General features: G+C 32.6%; 2 protein-coding genes across 4 annotated transcripts; one reads left to right on the plus strand and one right to left on the minus strand.

Moving 5' to 3' along the window:
* The first annotated feature begins 4,155 nt into the window (after positions 1 to 4,155).
* On the plus strand, positions 4,156 to 8,640 carry LOC100803061 (probable LRR receptor-like serine/threonine-protein kinase At1g14390). The gene is made up of 7 exons (XM_014770855.3): positions 4,156 to 6,262; positions 6,400 to 6,533; positions 6,640 to 6,883; positions 6,971 to 7,164; positions 7,254 to 7,294; positions 7,379 to 7,490; positions 8,222 to 8,640. Exons 1-7 carry the CDS (start codon positions 5,008 to 5,010, stop codon positions 8,453 to 8,455), a joined length of 2,214 nt encoding a protein of 737 aa, XP_014626341.1. The 5' UTR covers positions 4,156 to 5,007; the 3' UTR covers positions 8,456 to 8,640.
* A 1,124-nt stretch (positions 8,641 to 9,764) lies between these two features.
* On the minus strand, positions 9,765 to 15,618 carry LOC100803594 (ubiquitin-conjugating enzyme E2 2). 3 transcript variants are annotated; one of them, XM_006602257.3, is made up of 6 exons: positions 15,355 to 15,618; positions 14,577 to 14,710; positions 14,422 to 14,447; positions 13,750 to 13,839; positions 12,785 to 12,873; positions 9,765 to 10,055 (listed from the first exon to the last, which is right to left on the minus strand). In XM_006602257.3, exons 2-6 carry the CDS (start codon positions 14,699 to 14,701, stop codon positions 9,927 to 9,929), a joined length of 459 nt encoding a protein of 152 aa, XP_006602320.1. In that variant the 5' UTR covers positions 14,702 to 14,710; positions 15,355 to 15,618; the 3' UTR covers positions 9,765 to 9,926. The 3 variants fall into 3 exon arrangements, with proteins under 3 accessions (XP_006602320.1, XP_006602321.1, XP_040868198.1); XM_006602258.3 differs by having other exon boundaries at positions 14,577 to 14,716; XM_041012264.1 differs by lacking the exon at positions 13,750 to 13,839.
* Between the last annotated feature and the right edge of the window lie 8,719 nt (positions 15,619 to 24,337).

The following is a 24,337-nucleotide window of genomic DNA, read 5'->3' on the forward strand; positions in this document are numbered from 1 at the left end:
TAGAAAGCCTTTTTTTTAGTAGTGGATTTATGAGGTGTGATAACAAGTTAAATTGAAATTGTACCATTGTGATTGAGAGCGATTGTATGAGATAAATTGAGTGTGTATTGACTTATAATATATGTGTGCATTGAGTTGTGAGCTATGGATTGGACAATCACACGACTATAAGACCCTTTAAGGGCAACGAGTTAATGCGCGACGAGGATTGTGATGGAAACCTCTGAGGGGACCTGACGAGTTTAATCACCAGTGCGACGAGATAAAATTATTTTGAGAACAATTGAGGAGTCATGTGTTTTGTACAGTTCATTGATAGAGTCTATGTGCTAAAATATTTTCTTGATTGGACCAGAATCAGGAGGGAGAGGCCCTGACGGACTCTTCGAAGTGTAGGCCTTGGGGGTAAATACACCTGGTTTGAGTGTTCCTTTAAGCCTGTGTCAATCCCACATGGATCGCAAAACAGCGTGACCCTGACTGGTCTCCCTATGATTTTACTTAGTGAGAGTGACCTGACTTACTAGTGTGTGGTTTGTCTTGTCATGTATTCCTAAGCACTCGACAAGGTTTTTTGTTGACATGGTGCCACATTGCATATAGGATTGAGTCTTAGTGTATCTGTTGCATAATGATTGTGTATTGAATGATATTGATTGATTTAGTGATATTGTGTTTTGATCCTTGAGTGCATGAATGATGTGAAAACAAATGAGACATGTTATGTTGTGATGTGATATTACGCGAGAAAGTGGTGAAATGACGTGAGCTATATTTAAATAGGTTGTATCTCATTTATATGATATGTATATCTGTGTTGTCTTGTTTCCCTATATTTTGACACATAATTTTTATTAGTTTTAAATTATCTTAATAATTGAATAACTTGAAAAATAAAAATAAGGAGGAAATACGAAATCAAAATAAGTCAATATACTCGTAAAAAATAAGTCAACATAGGAAGAAATATTAAAACCAAAATAAGTGATCGTCATATTCAAACCAGTAGTACAAAAGAAATCAAAATAGTAACAGCAAAACATCATTGGTGGGTCATCCTCCCAATGTACATCCTAGTGCAACGCCTAATTTTGCGAGCGAGTGTTAATATGCAGGGTTTGGAGGTATAAACATTAGTGCTAAGGGGAATCATTCTTAGATCAAGCATATCCTAGACTTCTTGATCAACCATCTCAAATAAAGCCTACAAAAACAAATATGAAGGTTTGATTGTCATTTAATACATAAGGATGATATTTACACTTATAGGAAAATCATGATATTGACTTAAATTGGACTCTAGCTACTCTTGTCAAGGGTCTAACTCAATTGGTTATGTAAACTCAATTGGTTACGTAAAGATGTATAAGTTATTGTAAATCTCCCGACACAATTTTTAATTCTTACAAATAAATAAAAAATTAAACTCTAGCTTACTACATCCAAGGAGCTATTGCACAAGTACTCTCGAGGAGCCTCTCAGAGGTTGTCCATATATAATCTACTAGGCGCCTAATGTTTGTATGAGAAATGTATGGAACCAAGGTATTCAAGCATGCACATCGATGGACAAACCTTAAGCATAGGCACTCCTTTGGTTTCATAATCAAGGATGAGAACGAGATATTGAATAAACTTTGCATCACATTCCTCAACTAAAGGTACGTGCTTCGTAATAAAGTGTGGTAAGTAAGGAACCCCTTAATCTTATTCATGCTAAAACTGTCGTAGCACTCTATAATGAACACTGCATTGCTTGCATGCGTGATGTCGAATGAATATGAATAAACAATTCAACATCAATTGACAATTGTTATTATAGAGATTAATTCTACCTCTATATTTAGTATTTTGATAGCATTAATAAACTATCGGTCACTTACATTAATGTATGCATTCGGCCATTCCTTCTAGGTGCAACTGTTCAAGAATCATGTGAGGGCATGACTACAATTTTATTTTGTCTATGCTCTTTCTTAGGGTTACGACACACATATATCATACTGATAGAATTTGAAAATTTATTATTTTATTATTAATATTATGTGTATATTATATTGTGTTGGTTTGAATTTATCAAGTTTTTAGAACTCATTAACTCAATATCCAACTCAACTATAATTAGGTTAATCAAAATGATCCAACTCAATCCACTATATAATGTAGTTGAATTGGGTTGAGTTGGGTTGATTGAGTTCAGAAGTTGATGACAACTTGTTTATTTCTATTTATGCATGTGAATAATCAAAGTAAAAATTTTAAAATATTCTTTTTATAGGATGAAGTTAGACTGTCAAAAAATTTAAAACATTAATATATTTTACTAATTGTTTATTAAACATAGTAAAATAACTCATAATTAAGAGAGTTTTCATGAAAAAAAATTATTACAATAAATATTTTGAATTGATTCTTATAAAGGATGAAATGAAATTTCTAATTATAATTATTCATTTTATTTGCTGTAAAGGTTTAAGGAGAACACTAGTAAACAATCGTACCTGTCATCGATCCAGAGTGGTTGGTGGTAGGTGTATACTTTTCTTGCACATTGCATATATATAGATAAAATTGTAAGTTTACTCAACAAATTTTACAAAGATATTTAATTCTTATAATATTTTTTATAATTTACTTTTTTATTATATGTATTTCACCGCATCACTAATTTTATTTCATGTTTTCCCCTTGACTTTAACTACCTAGCTATCTTATTTGTAAAACATGTACAAGCATAATTTTTCAAATATCAGAGTAAAATGTAATTTACCTCTTTTTTATGTATGTCGAGAGTCTGAATTAATTCCATGTGTAGTGTAAGGAATCAATAAATAAAGATGTATATAGTAGCTATATACTATATTAATTTGAATTAAAATATATTATAATTTATAATGTTCACTAATTTTATATAAACTATGAATATTTTGTTTATAATGTTTACTAAGCTCTTTAGAAGAGTATGTGTACTAGCTAATATCAAAAGTTCCCGCCAAATTCAATTTTCATTTAATACATTTATATATTTTGTCAATAAGATTGATCAGTAAAATCTGAACACTTCCATCGCTATTTCAATTTTTTTTAAAATCAAAATCAAAATCAAACATCATAAAACTGCGTAGGAAGATTCTGCAAAATCTGAACACATGCATTATCTATTCAGCAAAATCTTTCTCCACAGACTCTTCTATTCTCAGTTTCAATAAAATATCAACTCAATACTTCAAAGTCAAAATTCTTCTCTTCACCTAGGAGTTAGCCAAATTGACTTCTCCATCATCACACACTAAAAAAAATAAAGTGATTACTGATTAGACTTTTGATTATACCAAAATTATTATAGTGATCAAGTTGTGACAATACGACAATACAGATGCTCTATAATACTTTTTTCAAAAACAATGGACCAGTACCAGCAATGTACACAAGGGAAACCAAATGCTAAAACGCTTCTTCAGATCTTGTCCTTTATTCCATTTTAATCTTCATGACAGGTTGTCCAACACTATTCCATAATGCAAGGATAATAAACAAAGAAAAGGATTAGCTAGGCGGAAAATAATTCACTGTACATTAAAATATGTGTCAGTGTCACGCATTTTTACCAAAAATGTGTGTGCCAATAACCTCGGTCTTCAGTCTTCACTTTGCCCTCACTTTAGAGGGAACACCTCACCGACACCAACCCCCACCAGCATAAAGCTCCAAAATCCAAGCTAACTTCACCCCAACCATTGGGCAGTTATGGCATTATTATTGACAATGAAAGCTGAATTATTGTGGATAAAAAGAGCATAATTATGATGCATTATTAAAAAAAAAAAAACTTACATTATGAATTGTAAATTTGTAATGATATGACTTTTTTTTCAGTACTTTGTATAAAAGATTTTTAAGTATATCATATAAATATTATTTATGTGATGTTCAAAGTCAGATAAAATTATTGTTAACGGTACTCAATAGTCTTTTTAAAATAATTATTATAGATTTTAATTTTGATGTATTTTTAAAATAATTATCATAAATATCAACAAATTTATCATGACATAATTAAATGAATTTTGACATTATTAATAAAATCTTATTAAATTGTATTACAAAAGTTAACAATTTTCCTATATATACCATTCATAATTGGATGATACCAGCACATTTTAGTTAAGTTTGGATAATAAAAGAGCCTGCCATTCCCTGCAATCACGTGCCATGGCGTGTGGGTTACATGAACAATTCTTTAGGAAATATCGTGTTAACATACATGCAGGTCCAAAATAAAAATAAAATGGTCACCACCAAAGTTCCTGCACTTTGCAACTTTGATTTCAGCATTATGTTGACTTTGGAGGCTTGGATTTCTCGGGCAATGTAGCTGCTAGCTAGCTAGCAAACCAAGTGGCTATTTAATACGATGCCTTCAATACCCTCTGATCAGAATTCCCGTTTTAATAATGTCTTTGCACTCTTCCATGTGACATCTCTAACAAAAGTTCCTTTACTACTAAAACTCAAACTACTTTCTTGGTGGCTTCACTGAGAATTTTGAATTCTCATTCTTTTCTATTGAGATCTCATCTCAGATCCATTTTATTTTACAAACTTGGGTCCTCTCCCCCCATTGTCCTACCACACCTGCTCCTCAGTACTGAAATTCTTTATTCTCATAATTCCCATCAAAAAATCTTTTTTTGCAATCATTATGCCATGACAAATAGCTTTTTTGTTTAAAAGCTTTTCTTTGCAAATTATTAGATTCTGTACAACTGGAAATAAAAAAAAATTAAGAAAAAAAACAAAGCAAATAAAGACCATGGATTATTCTGTTTTGTATAGCTCTACTCAGTGAAACTCATACCATACCAATACCATCTTTTGAGCAATTTAACTGTTGTTTGTTTGTCATTTCATTTGTTTCAGCTCCGAACCCTGCAGTAGAGTATGCTGTGTTGTGTGTGACTAACCAAACCAATCTCTATCTTAGTAAAAGTATTTTAGCTTCATAACATGAAGATCTTGTGGCTTTGTTTCAGTTACTTGTTTCCTGCAATCATTCTTGTTCTGCTTACTCCTTCCTCAGTTGCACAGCTATCACCAAGTGAGGGTAGAATTCTATTCCAAGTTCAGAAGCTTCTTGAGTATCCTCAAGCTCTTCAAGGGTGGACAAGATGGACCAACTTGTGCTTCCTCCCTCCCTCACCTTCCCTCAAGATTGTTTGCTCCAATGGTCATGTCACAGAACTTACAATCATTGGAAACAAGACCTCTCCATCTTCACACAACCCCAAAGCAGGTGCTTGGACTTCCCTTCAGACACTGTCTGAAAGATTCTCCATTGACTCTTTCTTCACTGTCATGACAAAGCTTTCAAATTTGAAGGTGTTGTCCTTGGTGTCTTTGGGTTTGTGGGGTCCTTTACCAGCCAAGATCAACAGGTTTTGGTCCTTGGAAGTGCTTAACATTAGCTCAAATTTCATTTATGGGGGAATTCCACAATCTCTATCCTCTATGAGGAATCTAAGGAGTCTTGTTTTGGTTGATAATCTCTTCAATGGAAGTGTTCCTGACCTCCAAAGGCTAACTTCTCTAGAAGAGCTCAACTTGGGAGGCAATAATTTGGGTGCTCAATTCCCTTCAGTGGGAAAGAATCTTGTCACTATTATGTTGAGAAATAATTCACTGAGATCTCATATCCCTCCACAACTTGTGCACTTTGATAAACTTCAGGTATTTGATGTGTCTTCCAATAATTTTTTTGGAAACATCCCATCCTTTTTGATCTCTTTGCCTTCCCTTCAGTACCTAAACTTGGCTTCAAACCATCTAAGTGGTAACCTCTCAGTGAATATGGCATGTAGTTCTTCACTAACATTTGTGGATATCTCACACAACCTTCTGGTTGGAAAATTGCCATCCTGCTTTGGTTCAGTGTCTTCAAAGGCCAAAGTGCTATATTCTGGGAACTGTTTGTCAACCGAAAAAAGGTTAAATGATCAACAGCATCCATTTTCTTTTTGCAAGAGAGAGGGGGCTTTGGCTGTTAAGCCTCCAGCTAAAAATCTGAAGAAGGAATCGGGTTCGGGTGCAAAACTAGGCCTAATGCTTGGAATAATTGTAGGAATTGTACTAATTGGAGGACTTCTGGTACTACTTGTTGTGTGCATCTTTAGGAAGTCCAAAGCAGAAAGATCACATCCTAAAATGGACAAATCTGTTGCTAATAAATATTCTATCAGTGTATCCCCCAGACCAATTGGTACAAGTAAGGCCACTATTTTGTTATTTTCTATCATTATTAATTGATGCTATATGATAAATCATACACATCTTAGATCATCTTTAAAATTCATGTTCCTGCATTTAAGTGATGCATTAATCTGGTTTCTTCTGTGGGAGTAGGACATATTCCACAGGCAATGAAGCAAGCTGCAGTTGGACTGCCACCATACCGTATCTTCACATCAGAGGAAATTGAAGATGCAACAAATAACTTTGACCCATCAAATTTAATAGAAGAGGGATCACTGGGACAGGTAAAAGATTTTTTTATGATGTTAATGGATTCATAACTAGTGCTTTGTAATGAGATGGAACCCACAAGTTCAAGTATTAATGGCATTTACTATCATATTAATACAGCTATATAAAGGTTGGCTCAGAGATGGTTCAGTGGTCCTTGTTAATTGTGTAAAAATAAAGCAGAAAGGTTTGCCCCACAGCATCATGCAGCAAGTAGAGGTATTACACAATTTGAGGCACAGGCATATGGTGAGTGTTCTAGGACACTGCATCATTACTGAACAGGAGCATCCCCAAACAACAAGCACAGTCTTCATTGTGTTTGAGTACATCTCAAATGTGTCATTGAGGGATCAACTTTCAGGTAAACAATCATATAAAATAAAATGCTATAGCAAAAAATACGAATGCCCCCCAAAAATGTAACATGACATTATTCTTCATTCAAAAGATGGGAGAAAGAGGGAAATGCTGAAATGGCCACAAAGAATGGCAATGAGCATAGGCATTGCAAGAGGAGTTCAATTCTTACACACAGGAGTTGCTCCTGGCATATATGGCAACAATTTAAAGATTGAGAACATTCTGTTGGATGATAGTCTCAATGCAAAAGTCAGTAGATACAACATTCCATTGCCATCCAAGGTTTGGACAGACTACATAAGTTGATCATTCTCTCATTAGTATTTGCACAATTGCATCCATAATTCTAACTTGCATTGATCAATTTTCAGATTGCACATATTGAACAAAATGCCACCAATCATATTGGCAGGTATTTCTCTTCTTACTACCTTTTTCTTCTCTTCTATTCCACTGCTGTATCCTAAGTATAATTTATCGTTAAACCTATATGCAGCACAAACGATGCAGAAAAGGAAGATATCTATCAGTTGGGTATTATTCTACTTGAAGTTATCACTGGCAAACAAATTACATCCTCGAGTGAAATAGAGGAGCTGAAGGAAGAGGTATCTGTTAAAACTTTTTGTTCTTATTCAGATACTCTCCGTCTCATTTTGTTCGTCACTTTTGAAATAATTTTTTCTCTCAAGTTATTTGTCATTTTAGAATATCAAGAATGCATTAATTATTTATTTTCAACATTTTCTTCAAGAAATAAATAACCTAGTAGATGTATAGCTGAAACTATATAAAAATAAGAGCATTTTAGTCAGATAAAGTTATAGTCATAAAAATTGAATTGTTGTCTTAAGATAAGCACATTATCTTCAATGACAAGTAAAATGAGTCCAATGAAGCAAATAACTCCCTCTGCTCCAGATTAAATGACGTTTTAGAAAAAAAAAATTGTTACAAAATAAATGTCATTTTACAAAACCAATGTTGCATTGAATAATTTTTTTCCAAAACTACCATTAATTAATATTTAGTGAAAATAGTATATAAGAAAAATAAATGAGTCATTAATTAAAGACATAAAGGATATATTAGGAAGTTACCTAATATTTTCTATGAAATTCAACAAATTAATTACTTTCTTTAATGTTAGTGCCAAAACCTCAAATATCATATAATCTTTAGCAAGTAACAACTTACAAAGTTTCCTAATCTTACACAGTAAATGTTCAAAACCCCACCGGAAAATTACAAGTGCTTACTCTAAGTACCAAAAAATTATGGTAATTAAACAAATCAAGTATATTTTTCATATCTTTAATTCTCTCTACGTCATGCTCAGCTGGAGAATGGTTCATCAGAAGCAACATCAGTAATTAGAAGCGCAATTGATCCTTCACTGAGGGGAACTTATGCATATGAATCAATGAAAACTGCAGTTCAGATCACCATCAACTGTCTCTCCAAGGTTTCTAGTCAGCGCCCTTCAATAGAGGATGTTCTTTGGAATTTGCAGTACGCAATGCAAGTTCAAGAGTCCTGGACCAGCAGTGGAAACCTCAGCACAAAATTGTAAACCACACTTGTCAATAAAAAAATGCTTGCTTACATTTCCATATGTTCATTATCATAATGAATAAAATGTTGATGTACATATGTAATTTCTTTCATAAGGCCCCAAAATGCAATTTGGCCTGCATTTTTCCATATTATTGTTGTTACTAAGGTTTTATAATACTTTGAATTAGGTTCCTATCAAAATATCAATCCCTTGCTCCATTTGATTTCGATGGTTGCAATAAATCATGTTATTCCAATAGGCCATACAAATTTAAAGCGTTAGATGGAAGCTGAAAACTAACAAGTTAGCATTAACATCATTAGTAGAACTATGATCGAAACGAGATTCTTGCATATATTTTTATTATACTATTCTACCCATTAACCTTAGAATTGATCTTTTCTTTTAGTCTTTAACTGTAAATTCTAATAGGCAAGACTCTTTTTTTGATAAAGACCATAGTTATCCTTTTTTTAAAATAAAATCAAAACATCATAGTTATCCTCTAGGCAGTCAACACAATTATATACTTAAAATTCAAATTTGAAACTACTAATTAAACTAAAATAATTTTGCGTCAATCGATTCGTATTTACAAAATTTTGAAATTGATAAAAAAAGGAAACTTTAAAACAATAAGAAAAACTTTATCACTACTATATAATTAAGTTAGAACCTCAACTTTAAGTGTGTTTAACTAAACCTCAAGCAAATGACTGACTTATTTGCTTAACCAAATGTTGTAAAAGAACATATATTTAGTATTTTGCAACATTTATAACTTTTTTCCAGTTTTTTATCTATACCATCTGATAATAATTCATTCTTTTATGCCCTTTTCCACTCATTAGCTAACTTGTTAATTTTCAACTTTCAACTAACGCTTTAAACTTCCACACACTCATTTGCTAGTCTTGTCAAACAATATTTGATTAAAAAAGAATTCTGATAATATTGATCCATTTAAATAATTGTCATTTGTCCCATGTGTTTTGTTCATATTATAAATTTTCTAAGCCAAATAAAATAATTGTCTTTTAATGCTTTATTATTAACTATTTTCTAATAAAATTAAATACACTTAACTAATGATGATAGAAATTCATCCTTATAAAATAGTGGTCCTCAAATAATACCTCACTCTATTCAATCAAGTTGGCATCCTACTTTTAGTGCCACGTACACATGCTCCCTTGAGTCCCATTGTGCCTTTCCAAGGGTAAGGACCATTTTGTTTATTGCTAAAAATATCGCCGGTTAGCTACGCCATCCTATGTTATAATGATAAAGTTGTCACCAAAGACACAAAATGAACCACACAACATGGAGAAAATAAGGTGGAACATTAACTCATAGAGTTTGAGCAAGCACAGTGTCAAGGACTAGAAAATCATAATGGTTCTTTTTGAAGTCTGCTGGTTATTCAATCATATATCCTTTTGACAACCTTTTGATTGTCACAGAAGCCCTATCTTATCTATGATGATTAGTCAGCAGTCCAACTCTGCTCAACAATCTCACGTACTCTTCTGTTGTATTCACGCTTGTTTTCACTGAACATCCGAGCAGCTTCAGAATTTGCTGGTGAATTTGGGTTTGGATCACACAGCAATGACTGCAACAAGAAAGCCAATTTAATGAAAAAATAGCAAGAATCCAGAGCAATGTACAAGTCAACACTATATTCCTGTTGAGGAAGAGTAAAAGAACACACTCTCTTTCCAACACACTCTAATTGGTTGAAATTCATATATATCTCAACTGGGACTCACATTCAGTGACATGAATTTGACCCAATAAAAGAGAGTGCTAAAAAGTGTATATATAACTAACATATCTCTCTTAATAAGATACATATTAAACAAATTCTTTGATGTGTTCAGCTATCTATTTTGTTCTTTTAGGAGTGATGTGAATTACTCAACATTAAAGAGTTAATAAGGCGAATGAGGGTTGGCTCAATTTGTAGGACCATATAGTATCAGTAAAGTGGCCTTAGGTTTGATTCTCATCAGTTCAGTTTAATTGTAAGCTATTTGTAAGTACAAACACCACTGTATGCCTCCTCACTAAGGCATATGTCATGCCCCTAACCTATCAGAGTTTGAACCTACGATGCAAGTGATAGTTATATAAACCTTATACCACTTGCAAAACAGATCACAAGTGGGTAATTGGTCACAATGGGTGACGTTACCAGTAGCAATAATGAAGAGGTCAGAGATAAACACATCCATAGGTACAATGGATGCTTCAATGCTAGCCTACATGGAAGAGAACGGTAAATAGGTGACATACAGAACTAGTAGTAACTTGTGAAATTCACATCAAAGTTTAGGTTTCCCTGATTCATAGCATAGACTGAATTCAAATGACTGCAAAACCAAAAATTATAGAGAATTATATAGAGAATGGACCACTTGTACAATAATCTACAAATGACACCAACAGGGAGTACATGATACTAACTGAAAGGAAGGTAGTGTTTCTTTATCATAATTTTGGAATTCAATGCAGGAAAAGGAACACGCAAATCTATTATAATGAATTGGGTTAACTCATCCTCAGAAGGTGACTCAAGAGACAAGGATTGCTCAAGTCTATACTGTTCTTTGATCATATTCCTAGTCAATGTAATATCTTAATACCCCTGCTCACACTAAGGATTGAACATCTAGAGCTTGGTACAATTGTTAAGTCGCCCAACATAAAGATTGGAGGATAAGCTCTAAATTACCATATTACAGAAATGGATTAGGCTTGACTTAACCCCAAAAACTATCTTAAGAGGGGATGACTGTCCAAGTCTCATAAGGAATACTTTGGTAATATTGCTAGCAAAAGCAGAATCTTAAACAACATAGTAAACTCAAGTAATTAAAGTAATATGCAAGAGAAATTATTTGCATGGCTGATTTTTTTCTCTCTCTATTGTACTTGGTTAAGTGTACTATTTCCAACATTGATATCAATCGTACAACAACAATAGTTGATACACTAAATTTTCAAGGATATTCATCATTAGATCCCTTTTAATAACTTCCTCTAATGTCCTCCCTCTACCCCTTTTCACATGGTTAGAAACCATGCCATCTAGTCTCCTCGCCAATGCCTCTAGTGGCCTTCTATACAGATGTCTAAACCACCTTCACCAACTTCTAGTCATCTTTTTCTCAATAAATAGATATCAAACCCTTGTATATTATCATTTTGTATCATGTCTTTTTTACTTCCACTTTTTTATGATTTTGTCCATTTAAATTCAAACATTCACTACCACAGAGTATAGTTGATAGTATAACAGCATGATAAAACTCTCCTTTGAACTCGGTAGGTACCTTACGATCACAAATCTCCCTTTGACACCTTTTTTTCATTTTAACCACTCAGCTTGTATCCTGAGTGTAACATCTTTATTAATTTTTCCATCAATTTGTACTATTGATTCTAGATACTTAAATTTAGAAACTTGTGGTACATCTCTTATTTTTTCCTCCAAAAGATTTTTCTTGTTTCTTGTTAAAATTGCAATGTATTGCTCCAACTCAAGCGAAAAACCTTTGATTTCAAGGTTTATCTCTAAGGCTCAACATGTCCATTTAGATCCCCCACCTATAAGAATCTTTTCTTCTAGTGGAAAGCCTTGAACCTACCCATCCAATCTTTTCAAAACTTTTCTTACGAAAGTACTTCTGATCCTACTTGTGGTGAATAAACATTAATGATATTGATAGCTTCCCTGTGCAACCATTAATTTTAAAGATTAGATTTTCTTCACAAACCTTTTTACACCCACTAGATTCCTTTTCCAATTCTTTCGTACAATAACACCCACTGAGTTATTTCCTCTAACTTACCCTCTAGTCCCTTAGCTTTAAAAAAAAACCATTTAGTTTCTTAAAGACAAATGATGATAATTCTTTTGGAATCATGGTGTCCGCTACCTCCAAATACTTAATGTCAAAGTACTGATATTTCAAACACAAAACCTAATGTCATAGTACAAATATTTCAAATACCAAACCCAATCATAGGCACTTCTGGGCTGGCGTCTTCTAGAATCAGTGGCTCTAGCTCATTTAACACTGTACCTTAGTCATACAACACATTACTTCCAAATAATGACCAACCATTGGCACATATAATCTGTCATCAATGATCCATGTTTGGGGTTTCAACATGTTTTATGTTGGATATCAAGGACATAACACAACCTTTCTCCTCTAACCTAAACACTGATTTCAATAGTATTTTAAATAAATTATGTACAGGATACAATCAAATCATTTTTAGCATAAGTATGGTCTTAATGCAATTCTGAAATATTAAGTGAATCACAATTACCTGGATTGAGGTAAGAATTGCAGCTACGTCATAAATAGGGCTCCACTGATTCTGTAAAATGTCCAAGCATATACTGCCATCCGCATAAACTAAAATTTCCAAGTAAAGAGGGGCTTAGAACCAGATTCAAAGGTATTAGCATGCAAACATATACAAAATTGTTTTGTACCACAATTTAAATTAACATAGGAAATGCTTTCGAAACAAATGAAAATATTCACCACTTGATCACATTCCTGTAATTGTTGAAATTTTCAAAAGTTTGGGGTAAGATCAACACATTAAATTGTTAACTATGTACAATTCAATGGTCAGATCGCTTAAAATAATTTTCTACATTAAGTTATTACATGATAGAAGATCCTTACAGAGCGGTTTTAAAATATCCTGACAAATTAATATTTATGCAAGAATTTTCAAAATTACTATTTTAATCAAATCAATACCCAAAACCAGTTTCTGCAGGACATAAATAGCTATATGAGAAAGCAGCATTCACCCTCTATGCATGAATTTTTATATTCTTTTACTTACAAAAGTTTAGCATGCATTTAAATATCCAAAATATATATGTTTTTTTTTCCAACCAAATATAATAAATTTAGAACAACATTACAAAAGGACTAAATATTAAGGGCAAACAACATATGCACACTGTCTACATTCTACAGAACCAAAGTGCCAAACCTGAACTGAAGTATAAAATAATGCATTATGCATATTTTAATTTTTAGATATATTATTCTTGAAGAAAGCTTCCAGGAAGACAAAATCACCACAGAAGCCGTTTCGAGAATAACTTCCAAAAGCTAAATGAATGTTGTGGATTTAAAAAACAACTTTCCCCTTCTGTTTGAAGTTTTGGTTTAAAAGTAAGGATAACCCTCAGGTATTGATTGTACAAAAATTTCACGTGATTGTCATTCTAACTCCAAAGTGGAATTGCAGGGTAGTTTTGTACTCACTGTTAGGATGAAACATTCGAGAAACAAAACGCACAGTAGGTGGTTTATTAGGATAATCCTCTGTAAACTGAAGTGTCAACTTAAACGTACCTGAAAAGACAAGGATATTGTTCATATAAAAATTCATAAATTAGAAAACACTGTACCTAGGCACAACTAAATTACCATCAAACGGGTGAATTTAAACCTTTACCTTTAAGCACCTAAAATACATCAAATACTAAACCTTGTGTGACACACCCACAAGGTGAACTCATGTTTGTATCAATCAAATAAGAATAACACCATATTAGACACTTCCAATAGACACCTTGAATTGTCCTACTTTCTAGAATAAATTTGAACACAAGAAAACACTTTTAAATCGATAAGAAAAAGCTTATTAATATTACAGCATAACAAATATACATATACATAATAGACAAATGGATGTGCAGTTCACCACCTCAACTTTTATCTCTATAAAAATTTACTTTTGAACAAAAATCAGTTGATCTTGATCCTCTACATATCCATGTGGATCATAATTCATAAAGTGCTTAATGGGACAGATGTTATCTCCACGTAGTTAAAGAATACTAGAAACTCAAATACTATCATAACATTTGGAAACATTGAAATAAGATACAAAGTCTCAGTTATCTATAAGGTAGAAGATAGATATAATTGTACCTCCATCCCAAGGGGTGTCATCTGGTCTGGAAAAAAAGAACCAAGAAAAGCACAATTAGATTGTTATCATACCTTAAATCATCCAAAACCACAAAGTAAAGAGAAACACACACTTAAGAAAACAAAAATTTCATGATTTATATACTCCTACACACCCAAAGATAACAGCATTCCAAAGCATAATATTATTGTCTTGGGGAGCCCCACTGATGCCAGCAGGAGGATCTTGTTGCAATCTTTTAAAATCCCTCATCAGTCTCTTCCTTGCCGGGGTCGACATCTTCACCTCCTATATCTCAATCAAGTAAAATTCAAACAATAGTAATCAGTCATTGGCATGCTCATCAGCTCACGTGCACACATAAAAAATTGAGATATAAAGGGAGAGTAAGTTAGTAAACAAGAAAATCTTCGATAACATATCAGATAATACATCAAAGGTTCAGCGAATGCAAACAAAGAGACAATAGAGCTAAATTTGCATTCTCAAAGCTTAACAATTATCACGCCACTATATGAGAAAACTCCAGAATTTTCCATAAAATCAAAACTGAACAACCTTATAAGCATCAGTGAGTTAAAAAAGGATTCATTTCATCCACAAACTAAAACAACAAAGTGGGGACATGCTAATTCAAGCTTTTTAAAAGCCCAGAACAAGAAAACAGAAGATCAAGAGTTTCCAAACACCCATTAAAACATTCTTCACACAATCACAAAGTTGGGATTTTTAGCAGATACCCCAGATCGATTTCTCCAATTCCACCACAAAGTAGGAAGCCACCCACAAAACAAGGGATTCTTAAAAACAAATTCCAAATCAATTATTCATCTGCGTATAAGTTAATTTCAGAAAAAGCCATGCACAGAAAATAAAAAGCGGATTTTTAAGCGAAATCGGAAGAGAGAAAGAGAAAGAGAGAGGGTTCTGACCTGCGAATGAGGAAGGGTGTGAGGGGAGGTGCAGAGGGCAGAAGAGAGAAAAGATTGAAGCTTGGAATGGATTGAGGAGAACCCAAAAAGGAAGAGAGAATTTTATGAGGGAAATGGTTCCATGGCGTAGGGATCATGAGAGAGAGAGAGAGAATCTTTGGTTTCAATTATTTTGATTTTATAGAATGGTCGAGTCAGCTGAGTCGTCCCAATCCTAAATACTCTCTCTCTCTCTGTGATGATGTCTGCTTTTCTTGGCAACTTGCTACGAACTCCCAACAACCCATGAGACTTTATTATGGATACACACTCACTAACATACACTATTGTTTATTATTAGTCATCGGCAAAATATATCATGGTAACACCAAATCTCGACTAAGAAAATCCATAGTAAACAAAGGAGGAAATGTAAACTTGGTTCATCCTTGGATGCGAAATTAAAATAAGACAAATGTTATTAGTGTACTAGGGATACCAGAAACTTAAGAGAAAATATTTTTTTAGGTGAAAAATTATGTTATCTTGTAATTTTTTTTATCTTTTTTTTATAATTTACACAATAAATATTTTTTTTTTACACTGGTTAACAAAACTTTTAAAATAAATCAAAAACACAAAATAATCAAGAAGTAAGAAATATTTATTGTGTAAGAATAGAAAAATGTTAAAAATATAATGAGTTTAATGTTCATATATAATATAAAATAATTTTACATTATTTAATCCCAAATTATGGTTGGAATCTTTAGCACACATGCATAATTTTTTCTTATATAATATTTATAAATTCAAGAGTATAATATAAAAAATACCAAATATAATTTAAATTGTGTCAAAAATATAATTCACATAAAGTTTGAATTATAGTGTAGAAAAGATTATGCTGGACTGTATGCAATTCATACTGGTATATAATTTCTAGATACATGAGGTTCATAACCACATTCTACTCCATACAGAAAGACAAATCCTTTTATCTAGACGAGCAATTGTGAGAGCAACACTTTGTTTCAACAGTCATATATAAAAATTAATATATTAATTTAAAAAAATCATTACATAAATAAAATTAATATAAAAATTAAAATAGGTATGAATATATAATTTACGGACTGAAAATAAAAGTTTTAAAAACAAATAAATTACAGAAGTAAATTTCAGAAATTAAATAAATTTAAAAACAGTTATCTAAATAAATAACAGAAAATTTTAAATAAATAAATAAAATAAGTAAATAGTTAATATTGGTTAGAAAATTAAATTGAACAATTAAGAAACAATAATAAAGTTGCAAAAATTTAAATTTAGTAACGTAAATTTAAATAGTTAGCGACAAAAACATAAATATTTTAATTATTCAATAATGAATATTTGAGATTAAAATAATAATTTACTTTAAGTATTTTTTATGAATTAATTTAAGTAATATTGATATCAATAGTTTGAATCTAATTTAATCTATTTTAATATTTTAATTATTCAAAATATTGTTTATAAAACCATAATTTTATAAAATTATTTTCATTTAAAATATAAAAATATTTAAATCATTTGAAATTTTTATATATAATTAATTTCTCATAGAATTTTAAATAAAATTAGAAATACATGTGAAACTATAAATAAATATATTTTTCTGCTTAAATATTCTCTTCTGATTTCTATTTTGAAGAACATAATTAAGTAATTATGTTTGTCTTAGTATATATATATATATATATATACACACACGTCAAAATGAAAATGACTCAATGACTCATACAATTTGTACTAGTATTTTTTGAAAACTCTTTTGTTATCCTCCTACATAGGAGTGAATGCACGCTTGTTGTTTGTCGAAGGGGTAAATTTCTCCATCTGGGGTTCTTTTAAAAACTATTTTCCCAGATGGGATTCTTTCGTTATTATTTCCGGCAGGGGGCAGTTTTTAACGTGAAATGCATGGTCATGCAGGCAAACCGCCATTGCCATTGGCGAGTTCGCTGCGTTTGGCCCACGTGGCATGGAAACCGCCACTGGTGTTGGCGGGTTGATGGCAGGTGGAACTCGCCACCTCTGTTGGCGATTCTGGTGATGCTTTCCTAAATCGCCAGTTTGACTGGCGGTTTTGCTTTGCAGGTGGTGCAGTCAGTCATAGGCACGTTGATGGACAGTCTTTTTCAGAGAAAGGGGAGTTGCAACTCCTCCTGGCGATTTGAGTTCAAGTTGCCACTCCTCTTGGTGATTTAGGACTGAGAAAATAGCCAACCCAATTGGCGATTTAAGGCCTATAAATACGAAAAAAAATTTCAGTCTCACAATCACAGCTTTGAGTTTTCTGAAGCTTTGAGTTTTCTGTTTCTAAAGCTTTGAGTTTTCTGTTTCTGAAGCTTTGAGTTTTCTGAAGTAGCTTTAAGTTTCTTGAAGTACCTTTATTTTTTGTGAGTGTTTAGGGATATCCGCTTAAGATTTTAAATTTGTTTCTTGAGCTTACATATTTGATGTTTGTAGTTTTGAAATTAATAATTTGTGTTATAAATTTTTTTTAACTAATTTGTAATAGCATTTAGAAGGTATAGTTTTGATTAATTTTTTAATTAAATTAGTTTTATATTTTTATTTCTTAATTCCAGTAAAATATTTTGTATAGTTTTTATGAAATTTTTAATTAAATTACTTTTATATTTTATATGATTGTTTGTGTGTAAAAAATAGAAGAAATTTGTCATCAAATTTTTAATTGGTTTGAAATTTGGTTCTTGAAGATTAATTTTGTGAATAAGGTTCGTAAATTTCAGTAAAATAAATTATATTATAAAATATTTTTGAAGTAATTTTTGAGATCAGTTTGAATTTATAGTTTTTAAATAATTTTTTAATTAAATTAGTTTTATATTTTACATGCTTGTTTGTGTGTATAAAATAAAAGAAATATGTGATGATATTTATTTAAAGAAAATATTTGAGTCCCGAAAAAATTTGGTAAATATGGAATTTTGAGTATATTTTTAATTAGATTATGTTGGTTTTGATAGTTTGTTAGTGTGTTAAAAATTAATGAAGCATGTATTGTCAAAAGTAAAAAAATTTGTAACATCATAATTATTTGAAGTAAGTATTTTGAGTGTCGAAATTTATTTTAATATAAATATATATCAATTTAACTATAACTAACCTAACATATATCTATATATATAACACAACTAATAACATATAATTTTTAAAACCTAACATTAACCTATCAATTAAAGTTACCAAGTTAATAATCACATACCAAGCACAGAGAACTCACGTAATATGAAGAGGAGAGAAATCGCGTACCAACAGTGAAACACAGCACACCCCTACAAACATTAACAAATTATTTACCATTCATATATATATACACACACACAATAAATATTTATCATTCAAAAATACTTACCAAAAACAAAAGACAGCAACCAAATAAGAAGAAGGCAACAACAACCAAATAAGAAAAACGCAGTCAGTCTAATGGAGGAAATAAGGAAGAAGAATAGCAAAGCAATGGAAGCAAAGGAAGGTAGCGCGCAGTGCACTCACGAAGCTTCTGCTTTTATAATGGAAGAGGGCCAAAAAAAATTCAAGCCAAGCAACCCGCCAATGGTAATAGCGGTTTTTTGGCAATCCCTGTGCAAGGCAAACCGCCAATGGTAATAGCGGTTTCGCCTGCACTGACCCAGCTACACTGCCATGGCAGGACGTAGCCTGCAGCTACACGTCCATGGAACTTGCCAGTTTGACTGGCGGTTCCCAAAGCGCTAAGCATATCGCCATTTGGACTGGCGATTTCCTCTCTGCATGCACGTATCGCCATTGGTGCTGGCGATTTGCTCAAGGACACCAAACTTGCCACTGATTCTGGCGGTTTGGGTCCTGCATGCATGGTTTTCACGTAAATAACTGCCCCATGTTGGAAATAATTTGGAAACGACCCCATCTGGAGAAATAGTTTCTAAAACTACCCCAGATGGGGAAATTTGCCTGTCGAAGGCCGATGGCGCTCATCTAAGGTTTAGCCTGATCTGAGTCAAGTCTTTTAAAAAGTTATTTTAGTTAAATAAGTCAAGTTATATGTTTAAAAAAAAAACTCATTTTAAACCTGTCAGACTGATATGTTTAGTAATAATATTAATTTTAATAAAAATATTATTATTATTATATATAATTTTATAATTATTTTAATAAAATTGCAAACTTATTTTAGTTTTTTTACAATTTGAATAGTTAAGGTTTGGAATAACAAGTTAATTCTAATATGCATAGAAGAGGAGAAACACAAGTTTTTTTCTTTTAGTGAAACTTAAAGACTTTGGTAATATGTCAATATAATGTTTGTAGGTAAGTTTTTCTTATATTTTCTATTCTTAAAATTGTCTTATTTTTTTAGCCCTTAATAATTTTACTATTATACAGTTTTTTTTACCCTTCTCAATATGAAATAGAATTTCTGAAGAAAAAAAATTGAAATAGACTAACAAGGCATGCTAGACTTATATAAATGTCACGCTGGGCCTAAAATTAGATTGTCCCCTTTTATGTGTTTAAACTCCTAACCTATTCTCATGTTATCTTAAAATTTTACATGTTATACCTTTTTATTTTTATGTACTTGAATGTTAGATTTGATTTTTTAAATAGATTGTCCCCTAACTCTCAGACCTAGATTTGCCACTAATCACCCTAGCCGCACCCATTTCCTCTCCTACTCCTGTATCTATTCAATTATTTTCCAAATTAATCTTTCTATATATTTACTATCTTCTTTTATTTAGTGAAATAAAGAGGAAGAGACCCTTAAAAATTGCAAGGAAACACGCGTACTACGGTTGACATTACATCAGTTTTAACAACATCCGAAACAAAAGATGGAACAAATTCGAAAATTCTCATCTGGACATCTAAAGACAAAACAAAATTTGCTCATCTATCTGCCTGATTTGCCTCCCTTAAAGTATGCGACCAACTCAAAGAGCCTCCATCTGAAATTATCTCGCTAATGCTTTTAATAATGCTTGCACCAGGATGATGTGGATCACAACCCTTAGAGATTAGATTCGCATCATTCAAGGAATCAAACTCTACAATAAATTGTCTGTAACCTTTATCCCAAGCATTAAGAATGCCAAGATAAATTGCCTAATTCTCAGCATAGATCACAGAGCATAATCCGACATTTGTAGCATAGACAAATATTGTTTTCCTACAATAGTCACGAAAAACTCCCCTGCAAGGCTGCAGCAGCTTTCTTCAAACCATTATGTACTAACCCATTGCAATTTAACTTGAAGGTTCCAAAAGGAGTGTGTTTCCAACACATCACGGGGTTCAGGCTTATCTTTGACAGAAACTGAACACAGCTGATTATTGACATTAGCACTAACAATGCCAAAAAAAAAAAAAAAAAACCCACCAACAATAACATCAACTTGCCTTTGAATAATAGTGACAATCTCATAAAGAGTCAAGGTTATCAAACTCGAAAGTTTACGTAGACTCGTGAAAATTCTATAAACTCGACTAGTAAACTCAACTTGTAGACTCGTACGAGTCCACTTCATATAAAAATAATAACATAATATCTATAAATAACATGCGAATTAAATATTTCAACAATATAATTATACTTATCAAAATCCGGAGCTGACACATGTCGGGGTGGACGTGGCTAAGGTGGACTCTCGGACTTCACACATCAGTTTCGAAAGGCACCTTTGTTAAGAGGACAGGAGGGGGGATCTGCAAAACAAAAGACTTTGATGCTCAAGTAAGTGTATGAGTTAGGAGATAAAGCAGATATATGCTTAAATGTAAGCTTCAGTGAGTGATATAGAGAGATGTGCACAGACGTGTTTACTTGTGTGTTGGTGTGTGGGGGATTATGTTGAGGGTTCGACGGAACCTGATATTTATAAGAGTGAAGCATAGTTGCAAATCCTTGTTTGTAGGGATTGTTATAGCGTTTGCAGATAATTCTCGGCTTATAGATAATAGCCAGTAGCTTGTAGATAATGTTAGAGATAAACTATAGCTTAGATATAAAAGCTAGTAGATAATTGTACCTTGTAGATAATTAATTATCTTCCAAGAGATAAAGGGATTCAAATATATTCAAATATTAATAGGTTAGAGATAACCTGTCAGTTAAGGAGTCCGGCTGCTAAGGGTCGAGTGTTTGTGCTAGCTCCTATTCCAGGGCTGATGTGGAGGATTGTCACGTGTCTTGGAGTGCCATGTAGGGTGCCACGTGTATTTTGTGGACCCTAAACAATACAATAATAAAGCAAAATAGTAAATTATAAATTTCACAATACTTAAATAACCAAGTCTAATAATGCATCACTACTAGATAATTACTTGTAGATGTTATAGTAGTGGTAGAATATTCCCATCAAGTATTTGATGTTATTAGAACACAAGGGTTTGATGTTATTGAAGGTGAGAATTTTTTTACTCGGGAACTATGTTGAACACTAAGCAAACAGAAAATAACTCAAAATGACTTGCGTTTTTGTCTAATTTTTTTAATTTACTGACTTGTTGACTTGGTGGTAAACTTGAGAGTCTACCGAGTTTACTTAGAGTTTATCGAGTCTACTCATAGTCTACTAAAAAGAGAATTTACGCACGAGTCAACTCACAGAGGGTAAGTAAACTCGTAAACTCGTAAACTCGTAAGAGTTAGCGAGTTAACTTGAATGTTTGATAACCATGTAAGGAACCTTTCTCATATTCTCAGAAATGAAATCATTCATACACCTCCAAAGGTTATCCAAGGCTACTATAAAGATAATACTCCAATTCCTACCATTAGCACATGTAACCAAATTCAAATTTGATAGCATCCAGTCATGGATGTTCTGATTGAAAAAATAGCATGCAAAGCTGATGGCAACAACAGATACCACACTGCCATAACAAAAAGACATTGGCGAAAGACATATGATCAACATTCTCCATGTCAGCACCATAATCATAACAAGTTGCACCATTAGATAAAGGCCTTATATGGCCTTAATCATTAGTCAGAAGTGCATTAATTGATATTTTCCACAACAAATATCAAATCCTCTCAGATCCTCTCCAATTCCAAATGGCCTTATGCATAGGATTGTGGGGAAGCATATCATACTCCTTAATACTGCCATACAATATTGACATTTTAAAACCACCATTGTGAGACCCTAGCCAAGTAAGAATGTCATCTCCTTTAGTTATCTTTGGTGGAAGGATAGCTCTAATGCAATCAATAGTTTGAATTGGAAGAAGAGAAGATAACAACTGCAAATTCCAAGAACCATCTGAACTAGCATATTGACAGACTTTATTATAAATATGATCTATTGGTATGTTGCCAGCATATTTTTCAACCAACCTTCCCTGTGAATGAACCCATATATCAGTCCGAAAGTTAACTTGAGCTCCATTGTAAATGTTCCAGCCAAGATTTTTTTGAACAGAGGCCTAACTACTAAAAGTTCCTTTCCAAAAATTTGATCCATTTCTGTTGGTGTCTATAAATGGAATGATAGACTCACCACATTTATATTTGGCCTTCATAATCTAAAACCCAAAGTTCCTTCCTCCTAGTACACATATCCTATCCAACTTTCATCATAAAGGTTAAATTTGTATCTCTAGACTTCCTAAGGCCAAGACCACCAACACTTTTGGGTTTACACAAGTTATTCGAAGCCGTTGTATGAATGTGCCTATGATTAACCATGTCTCCCCAAATGAAGCTTATGTGCTTCTTATCCACCTTATCATATAAGCATCTTGGAAGGTGAGCAAATTGCATAGCATGAGGTAGAGCCTGAACAACAGATTTCACTAAAGTGACCCTACCTACAAAGGATATCTAGTTAGCTTTATAAAAGGAAAGCCTTTGATTCACTTTATCCAAATAAATTGGAAAAAATTCCTAGACATTTTTTCATGCAAAATTGTGACACCAAGGTACTTTCTCAAATCATCAGTGCAAGTAAAACCGAAAAGGGGTACTCAATTGTTGTCTCCTCTACCAACCCATATTCTTCGAGAAGAAAATGCGAGTTTTGTCTTTATTCACTTTTTGGCCTAAACTTCTATAGAACATATTAAGAACATTACTGATCACCTCCACTTGATCTTCATTAGCTTCTGCAAAAATAAGAAGACCATCTGCAAATACTAAACGAGACAACTTAGGAGCTTCCCAAGCAATTTGGATAGGCTTCCAATACTTGTTATCAACAACAATGTAAATTAGATGAAATAATCTTTAAATGCACAACACAAACAAATAGGGAGAAATATGATCTCCTTGTCTAACACCACGTTGAGGGTAAAATTCATCAAGAACTTCCCTATTCCACAATTGCATAGCACACACAAAGAGACAAGCAAAATGCAATGCCAGATGATATCAACAAAATTACTTGGGCATCCAATACCTAAGAGAGTGTCCCTGATAAAACTCCAATCAAGGCAATGATTAGCTCTCTCTAAATCAATTTTTATTGCCATCCAACCTTGTCCACCTTTCTTTCTTTTCATCGAATGAAAGACCTCCTAAACTATAATAATCTTATTTCTACTATAATGGTTAAGGATAAAGCTACACTGAAAAGGCTCAGATGGGACTTCATCAAAGGCATTAGCTTATAGGCCAAAATCTTTGCAATGGTTTAATAAGACTTATCGACCTAAAGTCTTTCAATGTTGTAAAATTCTCCACTTTAGGGATAAGAGTGATCATGGTCTCATTAATTTCTTTCACAAATTAAGGATTGTGAAACACCTTTTGGATAAGATCACATAGAGCCTCTCCCACAACACCTCATTTGTGGCTATGTAATGTTGTAGGTTTTGATGATGCCAAAAAGTAAATGACAGAAAGGTGAAAGCAAAATAACATGAAGAATCTTGAACCTGAACAAGTCAAGCAATTAGAAGATTCAAGACTTAGGTCAAATTGTTAAAAGGTTTTTCCAAAAAA

This window comes from Glycine max, chromosome 18 (genome assembly GCF_000004515.6).
Source record: "Glycine max cultivar Williams 82 chromosome 18, Glycine_max_v4.0, whole genome shotgun sequence".
Lineage (NCBI taxonomy): Eukaryota > Viridiplantae > Streptophyta > Magnoliopsida > Fabales > Fabaceae > Glycine > Glycine max.